This window comes from Plodia interpunctella, chromosome 1 (assembly GCF_027563975.2).
Source record: "Plodia interpunctella isolate USDA-ARS_2022_Savannah chromosome 1, ilPloInte3.2, whole genome shotgun sequence".
Classification (NCBI taxonomy): Eukaryota; Metazoa; Arthropoda; class Insecta; order Lepidoptera; family Pyralidae; genus Plodia; species Plodia interpunctella.
The window spans coordinates 10602260-10623116 of NC_071294.1; the positions used below are offsets into that span (position 1 = coordinate 10602260).

The window sequence follows — 20857 nt, forward strand, 5'->3', positions numbered from 1 at the left end:
CACCAAAAACAAGTTTAATAAACAAAACTGAAATTGGTTGTCTGCCAGAAGACGTTTAAATACATTCATATTGAACAGAGTAAACAATCATTATATTTCCCGTTATGGTCACACTTAAGATGAATAAACGCTAAAAAGTGAAATTGGCCATAAGGCAAGATACGGCCAGATTCAATCAAACATTCAACCGATCATGAGCCCAAAAGCTGATGAATGATACCGCTCTCTCCATTCACAACATTACAGACGCATTCTGTTATGCAAATGAAAAGGAACGCATTGTATTAATCGTTACGTGATTGTATTCCAATAAGGTTTGCGTGCAAGGAGATGAAAATCGCTGAGACAAAAAGTTGGAAAATCTGTGTTTACGAATGCACCGCTTATTAAGATTGATAGAATAATAACAGACTTGGTTTGCCTTGGTATTGTGTTATCATATTTATCTAATCGTAGTTTATCTGTAATTTAATAATACTTTGTCTTCCTCGAAAGTTTTGAGACATCTATGTTCGGTTTGCAAAATTTAAACTGTTTATACGGGAGATAACGGTCTGGCGTGGTTCCAGCGTTGTTGTCGCGGGATAGTTTCGTTTAGGTAATCGAAGACAATTTTCAGACATAAGAAATTTGAACGCATTTTTCTTAATTAAATTTACTACACTATTTACCTGTTCTACATTTCAAATTACTAGGTCCGATGTTTTGGAGATTGCTATTTGCTAATTTGCACTTTCTAAACCTTTATCATGCCAACGTAAATATTGCTATTTACGTTGTAAATTAAAATGTGTTATAAAGTGTTATGACAAATATTACTAATTTAGCACAAAATTACATAACTATTGTCAGCATGCAAAACAGCTGATCGATAAGCATGCTTGATATTGAATGAAATAGGCATTTGGCACGTTGACTTAGGAAGTTTCATCGCGATTATTAGGCGCAGTAGTTTCTGTATGTGGGTTAACGGGTCGCAGCTGTTGAAAATCTCAATGGATATCTTGTGCGACCGAGGCTTGGCTTTCCTTATTTTGTTATAGAACTTGATTCTGTACGAAAAGATGATATATTTTTAAGTATGGTCTCCTATCTACTCAACCAATCTTCTTGAAATTTTGCATACACATAGAACAAAAAAAAAAATACAAGTACGGAGAAGGACATAGGAGACCCCGGAAAAATAACTGCTCCCGTGGGACACTTCACAACACACAGCGAGAGTCGCTGGCAAAAGGTAGTTAGTCTAAAAAGCCGAAAAGAAAAAAATGCAGTCTGTTGACTGCAGTTTTTTCGGCTACTAATTCTAATCCTGAAGTATACCTTGAGGACATGTCCCGTAATATTTTTGACAAACTTACATCAAGAAACATCATGATCATGAATAAATAAATTTCCGTTTTTGTGTTCCGACCACCAAGTTGAATAACCCCGTTGAATAGTGTCGAAGTCCATTCTAATGTTATAGGTTCATTTCCAACAAAACTAAACTACAATCTGCATGGATTGTTGAATAGGAAACCGTGGCGCGTCCAATTCTTGAAATGTCCTTTTGTGGTCAACTTGATGTGGTATCCTTATTTTGTTCTTAAAACTAAGAAATCAGTTATAGATTATAGTTGACTAGCCGCTCGTCCCGGCTTTTCTAGGATAAATCATAATAAATTATTTCAATAATAATAAAAAGAAGTCCCCTGATACGTCTGTCTGTATGAAAGCGATAAACTCAAAAATTACCGGACAGATTTTTCTACGGTTTTCGCCAACTGATAGTTGATTCCTGAAGAAGGTTTAGATGTGCATGTTATTATGGTTTTACGGGAACGAAGCAGGCAAATGTCTTTGAAACTGAATGTACTACTATATAGTAGCTACCCTCCTAGTAATACATATTTCAAACACACTAGCAGATAATATAAGCTTTATATGGAAATGCATTAATGCAGTTACCCTTGCAACAATCAAAATACATTATGAATACACCAGCTTCATACCTGCGGATTGGTCCTTGTGCGTGCGATAATTACTATGCAAACGTAAGAATGGCCTCGACATAACTTAGTACTTCATGCACGTTCAGTAAATACCATATTCCGTTAGAAATATTATTCATATGCGGTCCTATTTCATCAATGGTTTCGTATAGCACGGCAATTACACAACATTTAACAAAAAAGACACTATCTCAATTGTTGGGTGCATGGAATTTTGAACCTTATTGTCATAACATTTTCTATATATTATATCGATGATTTCTCATTGCACGAATCTTGCAGAGTCAAGATCAAGGTTTATTGTTTTGCTGTCTCATCGCAATTTAGTTCTATTTCTGATACATTTATTATTACAAATGGCATTGGAGACACGTTCTATTCTACATCATCACACAGCTTGACGGTAGTCATCAGATAGCTTTATTCAAGTTCATTACCGTCAAGTGTTAATATACGAAGGTTACTTTATTTACATTGATGATATAATAATCTAGGTTCGACACTAGTAAGTTGATCTGTTCATGTATATTCATTACTATTTTATATAGCTATTATAGCAATCTCTTCGTTGATCTTATATTTAATAATATAATACTAATTTTCCATAATTATAAATATTAGCATATTTAAAAACACTCCAAATGTAAATGTTAATAATAGATTCTTGTTTACCTACATGAAGCTTGTTGAATACGTTATTCCAATTCCCGAGAAGCCTTAGCTAATCTACAAAGAGCAAATAAAGACATACTGAAACATTGATCACTTGCGTGCGTCTCACTAGTCTTACCTCCATCCGTCTTGCTGATGAGACAGTAATTGGTCTGGAAATATAATCTTTGTGAGATGAATCTTTATAAATATTGAAGCTATAAAAATATCAAGTAAAAGAATTAGTTATAGAAAATATAAAATCTGATGTATTGTAACGAAGTAGTATCAATTAAAAACTCGGATTCTTCAGAATTTTGCTGCTAGAGCAATTTCCCAATGTATATTGAAACTTTCTTGTTGTGTCTTAACTTGTTTTATAATACAGCTTGTTTATACTTCGCCGTCCTCTCGTCAAAATCTACTCGCAAGTACTTTCACATAATTACTAAAGCGCTGCATCCTCTGATTGAGATTCTTCGTCGAGCAAGTGAAGGTGAGGGATTCCGAACATAGTTGTCAAGACCAAGAACTATAAAACCAAGCGATGCGAGAAACAAAATTAAGAACAATAATTATATTGCATAATGTTAATGAGTAGGGAGATTATGTGTATGTGACCTGAAGTTTCAAGAAGTCTGGAATAACGAGTTTATTTGTTAGACAAATAAAATACCCCCGACTTTCAATATTCATTTCGCTACAACTTTTGAACGGCTAAACCGATTTTCATGAAACATGAAAATCTAAGAAGCTAAGAACACTCGGGATAAAATTATCTATGACACAAAAAAAACTAAACGAAAATCGGTTCATCCGTTGGGGAGCCATGATGCTACAGACAGATACCTACACAAACACCCCTCTTTTTAAGCCCTACCCACAAGTCGGGGGTTAAAAAGAAATCTTGTCGTGCCTATTTGTCCCGTCTCCGTGGGAATCTCAAATTCAAGACGTGCATGCATAAATAATTTTGGGACTCACACCGCGTTTGTATTTTACAAGCTCAATCATGTATATTACTTTTAGCCAATAGTTAACTTGTGTTTTGTCAAGATGCTAGATGAGAATTTATGGATGTCCAGGAGAACAGTCGGAAAATAGATAATTACGGTACTTTACATCAAACATTGAAAAATTTTAAATGTAAAGTGCCGTATGTATCTACAGTGTCTACCAAACATCAAATTTGCGAGGTTGGGTAATAAACAGCCTCAAATACATCCTTCTCAGTTACATACAAACTTTTGCATAATTTTATGAGTAAAATTGGTATCTGTGTGCAATAAATCTTTATTGGCACATTGAATACCAATTGTATTTAAATGTATTAATTTAGCATGTAGTTTAATTTTATAATCAAATTATTTCATTAGTTATATAGTTTGTGAATAGTTTTCGTTATTTAATGCTTTTAAGTTGTAATTTTTCCGGTGCTCTTTTGTTTCAGCTATTTCACATTTTCCATCCATTATTATTAAGATTTCTGTGATCCATTCATGCATTTTACAATTCCTCGAAAGCTGTGAATGCATCACCTCGTCTCACAGGGGAAAACATGTTTCACTACCTACGACTACTTTGTTAGAAATGCTGTGAAGTTATTAACAAGAAGTAGTGATATATCATGTGGTCGTATATAATTAACATTTGTGACCTGTTTAATTCCTTTTGCAATTAAACATGTTACACTTTTCTCTGTGGTGATAATTTTGTATGTTGGTAGACTTTTTGGAAAAGTGTTTTATATTACACATAATTTGTTTCTAATCCCAAAAGCAAACTGGCAGACAATGATTAACATTAGACGTCCAAATATATTGCGAGTCCAAAAAATATAAATAATCAGGGGACTTCTTAACAAGAAAATAAATTACTCTTAGGACTTTGAACTAAGTTGTAATTTAAATAGCAAAATCAAATCATTCAGAAATTAGGGCTTCACAGGCATTTTTTCCGTCATATTCAAAATTCAATGATATTTACCAAAGCTACAAACTACTAGCATTCTCAGCAGTGAAGAAATGCCAAAACTCATTCAAACACTGTTGGTCCCAATTAGGGATCAATACTGTTAACTCTTATGCCAGAAGGGCTTACCATTTTTCAAATATAAATTTATGTATATTTGTTATCAGTAATATAACAATATAAGTACACAATAAAGTACATGATCAAAGCTTTCATGAAAGTAAAAGTCTATTGCATTACGTTTTAGATGTATTTCCTGGCTATAATGTGCCTATTCTTTTAGAGTTACTTTTATACTTTTCTATTTTCAACACATCTAAATCGTGCCGGATCAAATTGATATTCTGTCATTACCATAATGTTGTTTTGATTCTTTGGCCTTATGCCTCTTCGACCTAAAGTAGTATATTTTAAAGGATGACTTATAATATTTAAGGCAAGGAACCTTGTGGGCAATGTAAATCAACGAACGAATCCTTTGCAATGTCGTTCCGCCTACTTAGTTATTTTGTGGCATTCACGGCTACTACTTTGCTAGTTCAATTTACAAGCTAATTATTTTCTTCAATTACTACGTTTTACAGGATTTTTTTTATATACTAATTGAATTTAATTTATTTTACTATTTTTCAATTTCTTGCGTGGCTTTGTGGATTCTGAAAATTCTTGATGGTTTTTGAAAATAATATGTAAGAAAACTTTGGTAGTAAAAATTATATACCAGATGTCTTGTGGCTGCTAAACGACGCCAACCATTGTTCCTAAGTACGTATTTATTTTACGCACGCATTCTCTTCGACGGGAGGCTATGGGTATCCGTGATCAGAATATATATTGACATTTTACCTACAGTTCTTCAAAAAACACCCGTCTCTATTACCGTATCTTGGAATAATGTTTTTGTCGCAATATTTCCGGAACAACTTTCGATACAGCCTAATAACACATCTGAATAGAAACGCTTCGGGCAAACAGTGACGCAACCCACTATGTAATGTTCAGACATACCGGTCATATCGATCGTCGGGTGTCCGGTGCTTATTATATTGGTTACGAAATGTGAACCGTCGTTGTCTGCTTGCTCCTTAGCTAAACATCTCTCACTTTCACCGAGATAGCTACCACTGTCTGCACTTATATAGAATCCAGGTCATCAGATGCTAGATAATTCAGCAATCTGAAACTGTGTTTATATTCGCTTTTAACTATGATGCATAGTCGTTTTACTTGTGAGAAGAGAATTTGCAGAAAGTTGAAGCAGCTACTCATATTATGAAGTTTTTTTATCAAACTTCATATAACATCATATCTTTGCAAGCATATATTTGTATCAAATACACCGATATGCAAATTTAATGTTTGTGTGGAGAATTTATCTCATAAAAATGTTACATATCCTTGTCACAGAAATAAGAAGCCTTGATTTTTCTAAACGAATAAAGAAATTCTTAAGGGTAATGTAAAGGTACGATAGTTATAAAAACTAGTCCCTGACGAATAGTTATGATATCTAGGAAACTAACTCGAAATATATAAAGCGTCTGGGCCAAACTTTAAAAGTCTCGAGAAGTCTGATAGAAATATGATTAATAAATATCATAATAATAGCATTCCTACTTTTTACTATTTCTACTAATATAAAGATTATTCCGTTCATGCTGAGACATGAACTCATCAACTCATCAATCATTGGATATAAATGTAGATTACTATATATGATTGGCATTTTCCATCCACTACCATAAGCAATGCAGTGCTCACCAGCCTTGACAGTGCCTCGGTAATACCAGCGTAGGCCCTAAGGCCACTATAATTTTCATTGCCGCTAGTTCTCGTGTCGCTGGTCACATTAAATTCCATCTGTCAGCCAGACTCATCCGTGTAATTGACATCAAACACGAAATAATTGCAGTTGTTACGAAAAATTTTATCGGCCTTGTAAAAAATTACATCTGATGATAAAGCAAGAACCAAGAAGTAATTTTTGTTTGTTTATGATTGGCTCTTTTCGGAAACTAGTTTTGTGATCAATAAAGCGAACGTGGAGCCGACGTCGCGTGGGTTTTATATTTATAGTTGTCATTAGTTATGACTTCATCCAGTTACCGCTCTGTTGACAATATGTCCTTTTAACATTTTCTGTATGGTTTTAGCTTTAAACTAATTTTACGATCAACCTACGAATATTACTGGAAATAAAGAAAAAAAAATTGAATCATCATACTGTATTAAAATAAATAGATTTTAAATTAATGTAATGTACAAAAACAATCAAATTTTTACCAAGAAATCATGAGCAACAGTCGTCCAGGTAGAACAATCGCAATTTCATGAGTCAGAAGTGCCCCGATCATTCGTCGTTTCCTGTTGTAAAACTGATTGTAATGTTATTAGTTCCAGTAGGTCTCTATCCGATGAAAGATGTGAATTCACTCACTCTCCAGATTTGCCCTTGACACTAGTAGCCATATTTAATTTGATTTTGCTATTTTTAATGTTAGGTTAGAATGCCGAAAAACTGTACGTTAGTCATCAACTTCCTTTCCCGTTTCGCTTTAGTCTTTATATTGTCAATGACTTTTAACTTCCATTTTATTCAAGTCACGTTTTATCATCAATAGGATCTTGATATTTTAATACTTCTCCTTTACATAGACTTGTTGATTCTATTTGTTCGTTTCCCGTTGCCTTTAAAGGAGAATCTAATGCTTGTTAAGACTGAGCACCGCATTGCGAAAATCCAGTTTATAGCTCAGCTAAACACTGCATCGGATGGCCATCTTTGTAGTTCCAATGAATTATTTATCCAAGTAGGTATACATGCTCTGAAGACTTGATCTTTTTCTCTTGGTCGACTTTGACTGGATGCCATATTTGGATATCAATGATTCACTTCTTGTTCCGTTCTCGAGATCGTGTAGCAATTTGTATCTTTTTGAGTTTTGAATCGTCACGACGAAGTATTTGTGTTTCAGTGTCAGCTGTTGCTATCATTCCAAATATGGTCGATCCTAGAACTTGGACATTATCAACTAAACCGTCAATGTCAGTTTTTATAATGACCACATTGACAGGTGAATCTCAAAATAAATAATCATAAAATTCACACCAGGCTAATTATTTGAATAAAAACAACGTTAACTTAACGTTATGCATCGATCTTGTTTAATATTCCAAATTGAATCGAAACTCGCCCTGCTCATACAAAAACAGTGCTAATTGCTACCCACACACGTGTCTTCGAATCATCTGCCATTAATAGACCGTTTTTAGAATAGTTTATTTTCGCTTCTACTTAACCAGGACGTTCCTTTCCTACTGCATTTAAATGCCGTATTCGACTTCCCCTTGGGAATTAAAGCTGTTTGTAAACACGAGAGTGATTAACTACGTAGGTATGGAAATAAACGCCTATCTGCTTCACTTGTTTCTAATCAATACATTTACATAGCAAATAAACTGTCGGTGACTGTCTCTCCCTGTTACGTTTATCGATCATCATAATATTTACTAGAATTACCCAATGGCTTTCTTCATCACTTAACCTTCCTCGTTATCTCTTGGAGAAAATATTGAAGATCCTTTCAGGAGATAGCTTATCGATTTCTTGAGATTGTGCATGAGGCTGTTTCATTTGAAATTACTTTAATTTTTTTTCCTGAAATAGAAGTCCATAAATAGAATGCGTCAAACTGCTTTAGCCAATCAATAGCTGAAATGAGTGAACTTGTCTCAAGTTATCCCGATTTAGCAGAATCGGGAGCTCAATCTGTAGGAGGCGGTGTGTGGGCGCCGACCTTCCGTGGCTCGCGTGGGTGCAGGTGCCAACGCACCTTTCAAGCTAACAGCGGCTGGTCCAAGCCTCGATACGACTGTAATGGCTCCGTTAACTTAACTATCATGCAACTCTTGACCTGATATAAATATACGAGTACATTTATAATGTCGCAACAGTTGTCTACGTAGTTTGAAACAACAATTGATTTCTGGAAACCTACCTACCTGGTTACCTATTTAACATAATATTTGTGATATTTATATATATAAGATGACACATAAATTTTGTTCAATGTGCATCGATTCATTGTCACTATTTTTTATATCAACTTCAATGCGACAAATATATACTCGTATAGTCTTTGTTGAAGTCGATACTACTATTTCAAAGTATAATCTACATCTCAATGTTGTCTAAGGTTTACTAGTAGTCTGAATCAAGTCTAATAATAGCAGCTGTCATTGTCAATGTGCCATCCACGCTTGGATTGTTTTCTTTGCAAAGTCTGATGGCAGCCAGGAAATTGTATCTTCCGCCCGAGTTGACACGGTCAGCTGCCTCTGCGACGAAACCTCTTGTTAGTTTAGCCAGAGGAGAGAGTGAAATGTGAGTGTGTGGCGGCTCAGCTAATTGTACGGCAATTAACTAGTACGAATTGAGTGTAGAGAGTGGCCTGCCCGCTCCACTTGCTATATGTTATAGCGTGGCGCATGAAAGTGCTTAATAGACTTTACGAGCGAAACGCCCCTGGGACCCGCTCAATTCAATTTCGTGTTGAAGATACATTTGGAAACGATGAGGGATGTGAACATATAATTTATAAATTCGAATTCCTTGATATTTTTTGATCGTTAATTAAACCAGCCCTATTAAGGGCTGATAATTATATCATCTTTGTCGAATACCATATTTATATTATTAAGGCAAGGTCCAACACACAAAATTATGTATATTGATTGGACTTCTGCTTAATTTAATTCGAATTAATAAATTATCATAATGCAAAGCTAATGGCAATGTTTTTTTAATTGCCTCTACGATGAGCATGTTTTTATTATGCCTCGACATTTTATTCATTAATTTTTATGATCAATTTTATTTCTCTTATCTTGTTATATCTCGTATCTATATTCAAAGTTCAAATTATTTAATCACAGAATGCATAGTGTAAATCAACGGATGCAAAATGTGCAAATTTGTTTACATTATGAAACTACTTCACTTTTTCAATCACGTGTTTGTTTTTCTTCCCAAATTAGTTATGTCCTTTAAGAGTGTACTCCGTGGCTTCCATTTGAGAGTGTCTCTGCATCGTCCTATTTTTACCCGCGGCATGCGCCGGCACGCGCCGACCTTTCTGCCTTATGATTTGTCGGCGCTCTGATGTTGTTATTGATAGCCACTCGTTCTCTTTTATTATGTTTTCTCCCGACGAGTTCCTGTCGCCGTATTTCAGATTATGATTCAGAGTCTCGACCACGCTTTAGTTTATGTACTTTTATCGTAATAAAATGGATTATATAACGTTTATATTTTATGCAATTAGTAATGTATAGATACTTTAAATATACAAAGACGAATCACCACATCATTGTGTAAAAAGGTGTAAATACTTAATCTTCTTCTTTTTCGTAGAAATTAAATTCTAACAAATGTTAAAGTTATTTGATAGTGACCCAGTGTTGGAAATGTTTCAGAGTCATGAGAACCACTTGTAGACCGCATATGTGCCAATTTTCAACTTCTAGATTCGAGTGCAGTTTGATATTTTACTAGGTAACTTACTTACAGTCTTAGTTAGATAAACCTGAACCGCCTAGTTAATAGGTCTGATATTGTATCTGCCCTGACTATGCCAGCAAAATTGTAAACTTTTTTCAAAACGAAAAAATATAATAGGAACAAATACTTCACATTTAAATACATGTACATGATTTAAATACTCGTATTACGTGAAAGCTCCAAGACGAATCAAAACACTGTTCAGATTCAGATTAAATGTGGAAAAGAATCGTGTCTTTCACCGACGATTCAAGGAGGGAGCAAACAAGAGCTTCAATTAAGTTTCTTCAGCCATTATAATTCCTCGCGTTTATATCAGCGCCAACATCTACAAGAAACGTTTAACCATCAATTTGTTCTAATGTAATAACAGATCTTGCTCACTGGCGTGAATAGATTTGCGTGTCGAAGTCTCGTATAGATTGAGCAGTCGCTGAACGGTTTATGTGATTACCTAACCTGACCTTGGAATTCGGGGTTTCAGGATTAACCGATTCTCCAACTTCTACATTATACATATGACCTTAAATGCGACCCTTGGGTGCTGTTACAGAATGAATCCTTTCTCGGAAGACATACATTTTTTCGGAGACTTTAGTTTTTGTGCGGATATAGTCTTTCACAGCTAGTTTTGATGTTGGATTTGGCAAATTTCCACGCTATTCCTTTGGCAAAATAAAGCACAGCTAGACAAGATTACATAAATGACCTGGACTAGACAAGATAATGTAATAACGCCGAGACAATTCCCTCAAGATGACCCTAGGGCGTTGCTTATATTTCTTGGATAACAAAGTTGAATCCATTGAGGTCTACAATTTATCTATGATAAACATAATTTTGTCTGTTGCTTAATAACAGTTCCGTTTGTTAGATATTTCAGTACTATCAAATTCAACTTAGAATGATGATATACATCGCTTATTGACGTCGAACCGCCGACTTCTCAAGGGCAGATGAAGAAGAAGCTGTGCAGCAAACTTCACTACAGCCTTTTTTCCAAGCCTTTCTTTCTTTTCGTTATCATTTTAGTAATATCAAATTTTTATGCACCGTTCCACTCAGTCATATCCAATCCATTGCATATTTTTACTGCGACTTGGGAAATTGCAAACATAGGTATTTTGAATAGATTAGTTAGAATATGTTTTCATAACATCTATTGTTGTATCTCTATGAATATTAAGTATGTGGATGTGGGTATAATGAGGTGTATTCATTGGCGTTTTATAAAGTACACAATGACTGACTTTGTGACTTTAGATCACTAGTGTTGTGTGTAGCATTACCATCGTTAGATCGCGATGGTCAGTCAGGCTATATAGTTGCCTCTAGGCGACTTGAAGCTGATATTAGTGTTAGTAATAACAGACTCTAAAAAGTGTTTATGTTTAATACTAGCGGCCTGTTCCGGCTTTGCTCGGGTAAAAACGTAATAAATTATACATCTAAACCTTCATCAGTAATTTTTCACACTATCTATTGGTGAAAACTGCATGAAAACCGTGCAGTCGTTTTTGAGTTTAGGCAGATGCGGCAGAGATCTTTGTTTTATAACTATTATGTATGTAAGGATATGTATAATTTGCAATAATTTACCTAGGTGTGGCAGATTGCAATAGCTCGTTTCTCATAATGTAGATTCAGGTTCGTTGCAGCTTGCAGCGTGGTGGGCGTTTAACTGTTATTGGTATGGTTAACTTGTTACGAGATTACAGTTATTGGGGACCTGCTCGTATTTGTTAAAACCGATTTTGATAATTGAGAACATGACGGAAAACAATGTGTATAGGATGAGAGACCTCTGATTTTGCAACTGGTTTTAGATACAAACTATAGTCTAAGTACAAATCAACTTGGGGCAAAAAATACATTTTTTGTATGTATGTTTGTTTGTAATGCGATAACTTTCGAACCGTTTGTCTGATTTTCATGAAATTTGAAAGGTATGTTGGATCTGTCAATAGAATTTTTAAGTACGCGGGGCAACAAGATCGGTAAAGTCGTTTTTTAAATATTCACAATTTTGTAAAAATATATTGTGTTCGCGAGGTCGAAGTTCGCCGCGAACAATTAGTATTTTATAGGTACAAATGTTTTTCAAACATAGATGATCAAAAATGTATTGATTTTTTTTGGTAATGTTTAGAACCATAGATTGAAGGGTGCTGAAAAAAATTATATAATTTTATACATAAGTATATAATTCATTGTTTTAATAATCCTCAATTATAATGGTAACATCATTATGATACACATAATAAATGTGTAATGGATTTCATCGTTAACTTTGACGCAATTTTGTCTAAAAGTCAGCGTCAAACGTCACATTTGACGGTGAAATTAACCCTTATAAATTTAGTGATGTAGACAACTCAATTAATTAAATATTCTGTCCTATGTCGCCATTTGACCATACATGTATGTATAGTGTGCATGTTGCACATCAACATTCTCAAAATCATTGCAATTTCGACTTTATTACCGCCGCGTAGAGGTCCAAGAAATAAGTAGAAGTATACGACAATGTGAATGCTTATTTTTTAAATCACTCGTAAGAGTTTCTCAGCAGATTCTCAGATAATGTTATCTTCAAGTCAAACCAGCTTTTCCTTTTGCATGTAGTTGCATGAGACCCGCTTCATGTATGACATGCGCCCTTATCTGATCACCTTTCGATGTTTATGTCATACAACTGGCTTTAAACATTTTTAATTTACTAATTATGCTACATGGTTTGCGAACGACCTTACCGTGTATCATTTCATTGATATTACTTACAATTTCATAAAAGCTGGTCTGAAACATTGTTGGAATTAGGACAATGAGAAATTAATAATTACGGTCGAATAAGTGATCGTGTAGTTTTTATATTCGTTGCTATAATTTCATTATTTGGTCTAAAACTAAAAGACTATTTTTACTATTTCCTTCTCAGTCAAGGATTGCGGGAAATCAAGAGGTGCCACACATCAAGAGCACAAAAATAAGAATAAGAAATAAATAATAATAAAAATAAAATAAAAACTACTGGACTGATTTTTGTACGGTTTTCATCAATAAATAGTGTGTTTCCTGAGGAAGGTTTAGATGGACAATTTACGTAATAAATTTACTATAGTTATGTCCGAGCGAAACCGGGACGGGCGGCTAGTCATAAAATATATGAAACATTTAATACATCCATAGTATTAGTTCACACGCCTGCCCAAACCAGGACAAGGACCATGTCTGAATGCGACCACAATAAGCGGACGTTGCCATAGAGTGCTTGCCAATAATTGTCGCACAAGGCACGGTCAACACAAAATTATAATGAGACCTACCTATTTAAATTTTCTGCTCACCGCGTCAAATAAAAATTAAAAACCCTTTTGAATTTCGAATATAAAACTGGCAGTTTAGCGTACCTATTACATTCTATTTTATTTTTAAAACTTAAGTTGAGAAAAGACACTGAGAAGGGTTTTTTTTAAATAGCGTCGTAGGAAAAATAATTTAGCCAGCACCACGATGAGAATCTATGATGAGAATGTATAATTATACCCTATTTCTCATGACTCGATTTTATAATAATCTCGAATCGTGTATCCAAAGCCTAAACCATAAATATAAGCTATCTATAGTACCTTTATGGACAAGTACATTTTCTGTTAATCACAGTTTAATTAAAAGCATTCGAAAGCTTCTCAAGTCTTGATCTCAACGAATGGAAATCTCAAAAGAGATACGCATATCCTCTTTGGTTTATAAAGTTTTAATATTCTAAATGAATTATATCTTTCTAGATTTTAAGTTCTATTTTTGATCAGAATCCTCTGTTTTAGTCGACAACCAAGTCAAAACCCTTAGCAAATTAAAAAAATATTAATGATAATTCAATTCAAACAAACTTGGAAATAATATTGAATGATGTTTGTACAGTATTTAAATTACCAGTAATTGGCTAGTATACCGCTTGAATGACTGCATTAATGAAATATATGGACTTCTGTTCACGTAAATAACTTCTACGTAAGACACTTTGTAGATTACTAACTTGTCTTGTGTTTACACAAAGCTGTGTTTTGATTTAGTTCTATACATTGAGAACGAGGACCATATAGTTATGTTTGAATACGCAACATAGGAATTATTGTTTTGTTATCTTCAGGGACGGACAAGGACACATACTCCCTGGGACCTCGTACATTGTATTTTGTATAGTTCTTGGTATATGTCTTTACACTAACAGGTCAGGAAATTCATAAATTCAAAAGGCTACTTTTAGCTGTATAGCGGAGATTATTTACTGATAGGTTGCCAGTCTATCGTTTATGAGAAGAATCTTAAGCTTATAGCCCTTTCCTTTGATTGACTTTTACAATTTATTCAGAAGGAGAAGCAGCTGGTTCATTCTATATTTTTCTTTTGCCTCTAGACGATTAATGAAGATTAACTTTGGGATTATTACAAATCAGATTTGTCAAAATAAAATTAAATATCACGAAGTATAAAAAGATAGTTGAACGCATTTAGGTACCTATTTACATAGTCTACCTATTGAGATCACATTTATTCCAAAACTGGTTCATACAATATCAAACAAGTAATTTTGAATGGGCCAGATCAGCTTGGTTTTCTCCCGGTTATGTGTTAGCAATCTTACAACGAGCTGGTTCTAGTAAAAACATGATGGCAACCAGGGTCCATTAACTTGTTCTTGTTATCACATATGACTGAGCTCTGTGATATTGATCTTTGTTTTTCTTCATTTCAACTCTACTACCAACTAGTAGGTCAGTTCCAACTATTAAACCAGTGACACTTTTTGATCCCATTAGTTAACTGTGTAGAAATTCTTTAGTGGTTTATGTACTCGAAACCTTCATTCCCACTACACCTAATCAGGTGCACTAGTGGAAACGAAGGGGAGTCGTGTGCTGTTTGTCGCTCCGACGACGGCTAAGGAAGAAACCGGAAAGACGCTCAGGCCGACATTAAAATTTATCGCGCATTTACCACAGATTATGTATACGATTTAGTGTAATGGCCGCGCGCGCTTGAATGCCCCATTCTCGTAATATCTTGGCTTTATGAGCGGCGCCTGAGAGCTCTCATTAGCAATAGAAAATGACACAATGTCTATATAAGAGTCATAGTAGAACGACTAATTCTAGTATTTGTGGGAAACCATATAGTTTGCCACAAATATTTGGTGATGTATTCAAAGATCTGAATTTACCCTGGCAATGTTCATGAAACATTTCATTGGAACAATTTAAGGTATGAGACTTCTGAAAAGTATTGCAGCTCCAATTATATATGAGTTCGCTCGCTGAATTGTCTCTAAATGAATTTCAGGCCTTTTACCAGGTGTCCGTCGCACTTGTAAAAGTTAACTCAATGATATCTAATTTTGTTATTAAATTAACGCCATGCTGACGTATGATTCTTTTTGTTTCAGTCGAAACAGCGGGCGTCGATCAAATGGCTGTTGTCGAAGGCATTCAACAACAGGGTCCCGGAGAACCTACAGGAACCCCTGTATAGGGATCACGAGGTACGGATGGCAAAATGTCTAGTTTTTATACTGTTTGATGTTTTAAAAAAATTGAGTGGTAAATGTCATGGATGATTGTGATGATAATGAGTAAGTTCGAGGTAAATAATACTCGTATCAATACTAAAGTCTCAGTTTGCACGATAATTAAACATATTATGGTTTTCGAACGTATTGTTGTATATGTAGGTATACAATTCTAAAAATTAAGCTAACTTCCTTACCGTGTCTCTTTCATTCTGCAAGATTATCGTGTTACCTAACTAACCACGGATCGTGCTGCCAAGTTTTCCACTTAATTCTTCTTAAGTCTTCGAACACCTTTGTCACTTGGCAGCATTGCGGTATTCTTTAATATAGGTTTGCTTTTATGTCATCTTTGTGAAACAAGCTCCTTGACTAGACTTGTGGTTAAAGTTGACTGGTAGAAATCTTAACATGAGCAATAAGACGTTACAAGACATACGTTTTTGTCGGATCTTAATCTGGTCGCTTTATTTGTTTATATTAATCACTTGGTGTGAGGAACTACTAAAGATCCTGGCCTTTTTCTGGGTTCTTCTATTGTGCTAGCTAATTTCACTGTCCTTGTCATATACAGCATTAAAATGTGACTTTTATTCTGATTTATTGAAACTGTTACATGTTTGCATAACGTGTCATCGCCCTGTGGTATTTCTCACGTAAAATTTCACTACTATTGTATTAATATGCATGTGAACATCTAACACCGACTTATTTGTTTGTAGTCTTATTATGAAGTGTTAGACCATTTAAATTGGAAGAATGCTGCAAATGATCTGGTACGTAATATGATGTTGATTTTGTCGTTATTAAAGATGACTGGTTATTATTGTTGGAACATTCTTAGCAAAATTAATGATCTTCCAATTGAAGGTTTTGTATCAAGGTTGTATAGTAAGTTTTGTGTAAAAGAAAATGGAATGCATTAACTTCCTTAAACTTGAATTTGACTATATTCATTTACAATATCATTGTGTTCTTGTCTTCAAGTATCTACAAATCTGAAATGATTTATATTTAATACCTGAGCTTCGTTGCTACGGTAAGCTGTGTTTGCTTGCTAAGGATCGCATGTCTAGATGAATGAGAAGTAGTTTTCTTATCTATGTTTACTTCACGGAGGGATTTAACCGACTTGTTTGAACAAGGCGCGCTCTAGATATCGTATCCCTGTGATACAACCTTGACTGTATAAAATATCAGTATATAAATATATCTTTGTTTTGAAAAAGACCATCGGTTTTTGTCAATATGAGAGTCAACACTCATTTAGTTAAAACAGCATTCTCTTGTCACGTGATGTCATATAAAGTTCTAATAAGTTCCTTTAAAAACGAAAAAATACTATTGATACAGAACATATTGATTGAAATAAAAAATAAGTTAAACAGACTTAGTGTGCCGTAAATATAAATATGACTCCCACACGCTACGTCTGCGAGCAATAAATTTATTTATAATGTAAATACCCGTCCAATTATGCCAGTATATCTTGGGAAAAGTCGATATTTTATTCAGGAGAATCGTTTGTTATTAATTTGTTTTATTAACTGTATGAATCAAACGTTATTGAGTGACCGCGTCTTGCAGATTGAATGCAGACTCGTATTGCAACCATTAAGAGCGGACTTGATCAATGGACAAGAAATATGATTGAAATTGAAGCAAACGGTGATTACTCAAATTAAGAAATTGTTGCCTCTTTTTTTTATAATAACGTAGACGTGTAGATAGAAGTATTTAGATTGTAGGTAGAAGTTAATATTTATCGGACCGATTACGACGCTAAGGTTAATTCAACTAATAATAATTTCAGCCAAGAAAGTAGAGCCAAGTTTACGTACTTTTTATTTAAATATTTGGGCTTTAGATATTCTCACGATATTAAGAGTTGCTTAATCTGAACATGGCAATACTTCGTGACGATGGGTACACACTTTATCTCACAACACGTTTCTTCTTATGGAAATAAAATAGCCTTAAATTTCCCCCGCAAATGTTACGTAAGTAACAAAGTTAGAGTGTGTGTGGGCCTTCGGCTTCGGATGATGTTCCTAGGAACCGGCTGTTCTGAAATATTTTAAGCTTCAGCTTATTGCCGGCGAAATTTTGCCTCCAACGTTTTTTTCTTAGGTCTTGTTTTTACGTAAATAATATTCTTTTTTTATTGAGTTAGAAGGTCAAATTGATACGTAACAGCCTAGTAGACCAACTAACAATCTTTGACAAGGTCTTAGTAGTGTAGTAAAATGATTTGATTGATTGATTGTCAGGAATATAGGTAAAGCTAGACCGTGGAGGCTGCTAAAGAAGACCATATTTAAAAGAAGTCCATCTATCTTTTTTTTTTTAATTTCGTGGCTCCATCCTTCGCCGAAACGATGATTTTGCCAACGTCAAGGTTGAAATTGACACGGAATATGTTATAATGATATTATAAACACAGATCAGTGTGTAACCTAAAATATAAAAGTATATAAATATATTAACTATTCATTCATAAGATTGTCAAACATCGTCCGAAGTCTTGTGTTCTTGTGTACAACGTGACATTGGCATCTAAATAATTTTTCACTTAATAATTTATGTCACACTTCCAACTTATTCAGATCTATATAAGTTGTCTAATAGCAATTATCCATTTGACTGATTTGTACACTGGTAAGCAACAAAAATTAGATCTCGCATACAATACATAGGATTACCATAGCTGCAATGACCTGGATTTGATAGAGTTATAAAAATAATTACGACCTATAACACCTATCCAGACGTTCTTAGTGCGTCACTTGTTAAGTGTTGTATGATTAATAAAAGTATGAATGAATTGAGACATTGATTAAATTGAAATAGGCAATGCGGAGCTATTCGTTGGAATTTTATAACAGCGTCATGGTCAACGGCTATTAAATAGATTCGATTGATTATGTTTTGTAGTTCAATCACAACTAGTTTTATGTGGGCTCTTGAATGAAAAATTATAATCTTCATTCATGTTTGTTTTATATTACTTCATTATATACATATTACTTCATTCTATTTCATCTACTACATATCATCAGTCAACTATATTATAATTTCTTTATTTTATATAATTTCAATTTTTTACTAATAACGCAAGTAAAATTGTTTACTAATTTCTCTTACAAGAATTTGGCATTTCATTGTCCTTGAAACCAAAAAAACCGGTTATATCATCAGGTAACAGACTCGATATTGATCCGGACGATCCATAGTAACGTGGGCTGGTTTTGTTCAAAGTCACGCGAGTGACTACAATCAGTGCGAAATGTGTTCAGAGGAGTGTCTTATGCCATCATAATGGTGATTAGTGTTCTATTAGTGAATAAGTTAAGTTTGTGTATGTCGAGAACAGTCGAGATTATAAAGAAATGGAAGAAGATAGTAAGACATTACCACAGAATAAGTAATAGCAAAAATTAAACGGTTGATGACTGGTAATCGTAATGTTAATTTGTTGTGTAATCAGTCAGTATGTATGTTCATTAAGACACCGGAGTGCCGGTGATGGATGAATGGGGCGAAGCTGACAAGAGTGAAAGTACATACTGTACTGTGACTTTTTTAACGTTGTTGTGGCGTCTTCAGCTTGTTTCCATATATTTTATTTTAGTTATACATATTATAGCTGTTTTAGCCGAATAACATTGGGATGTGGTCTTTGTGAATTTGACTTAAATGACAAAGTCTGATCATTTACAAAAATACGTCAACAATGAAGTGAAGCAAGCGGTCACATACCTCAGTTCATTCAGCTCAAGATTAGTTACTTCTTTTGCAGTGAAGCAGTTGTCTAGTCTCCCAATTTCAGTGATACAAAATGCAAACGTGTTTCTCACACCTGGTCAGTTGACCAAGTTACATTTTGAACTCTGTGCATCTGCATCAGATAACGGTCCCTTATATGTTTCAACTAATATTTCGTAGACTAAATGATAAGTCAATTACGTCTTACCGTATCCAATTATCTGGGATCGGTGCAGAACATCTTCTCCTTCTATAATTCTCAATTATCTGTTATACTCATGAATGGGTTCACGACCAACGCTTTTCCAATTTTAATTAACCTAATCTCCCTAAAAGACCGGCTCAAACCCAACTTAAACATGACTTTGCTCCGAAATTTTTGGACATAAACAGGGAAAATATTGGGAGAGCGTAAACCAGTTTCAGCTCACATCCAATAAATATCATCCTTAACACAACCCATCCATATGTTGAGCTACCATTGATTTTTAATAAATACCTATGTTTAATACATTAAGCGGTTTACAGCCAGTAAAACTAGCAACTTTAAAACTGTTAACCCAGTTCTACTTAGAGACGTACCCATAAACTCGCTCCAGGAGTTCTAATTTCCCGGTAAACAGAAAACGATTAGTGCTTGATTAAGGATGAGCATATGATGCAACGGGTTCGAAGTCCAAGGTCCAAGTCTTTAGCGTTTTTCTATTTCCATTAAAGTATTTTGAATCGATAATGTCTTATCATGTTATTGTTATCAGGGTGGGAAACATATTGCATCTGTCTTGTCTACTTTGGTACGAGGTTTTGACAAAATAATATTCAGACGACTTCAGTTGCCAAAATCGATCACATCTCACAGTAACACTTTGCTATGTTCAGAATACAAGTAACTCTTACCTTAGCTATCTTCACTATCACCAGTTCAATCGCATGCCCTACAAATATCTACATAGACATGGCAATGTGTCTACCGTATATGGGATCCTTACCTTTTAATCGTGAGATAAATCTCTTAAGCAACCACTTTCCAAGTGTTCGTATTCAATCGCGATTGAGATATTTACGAATGCAAAGCAAACCTGAAATGTATTTATTTATGAATTACGATATTTTTAGACTAATAGTTACCTCTACAATAAATTAGTTTTTTTTTCATTGCAAAAGAGAGCTTAGCTATGAGTAGCAAAAAATGAATTAAAGGTTTTTAAATCTCTCCAAAGTTCAATGCACCGAAATCAAGCTGTTCATCATTATACTTTTGGACGATGTAATAAATGTACAGTGGAATGAGAAACACTTAACTCTGATAATTATATAGGCTGTCGCCAAAATGCTATTTTTAATTAC

At 34.4% G+C, this 20857-nt stretch overlaps 1 protein-coding gene across 23 annotated transcripts in view; it reads left to right on the forward strand.

Annotated features, from left to right (window-relative positions):
* Positions 1 to 20857, forward strand: part of LOC128671071 (patronin-like) — a 64879-nt gene that overhangs the window by 8292 nt on the left and 35730 nt on the right. For all 23 annotated transcript variants that reach the window (XM_053747255.1, XM_053747213.1, XM_053747303.1 and 20 more), the window contains exon 2: positions 15623 to 15718. In XM_053747255.1, coding sequence (XP_053603230.1) covers positions 15623 to 15718 — 96 coding nt within the window. The remainder of the gene's footprint in view (positions 1 to 15622; positions 15719 to 20857) is intronic.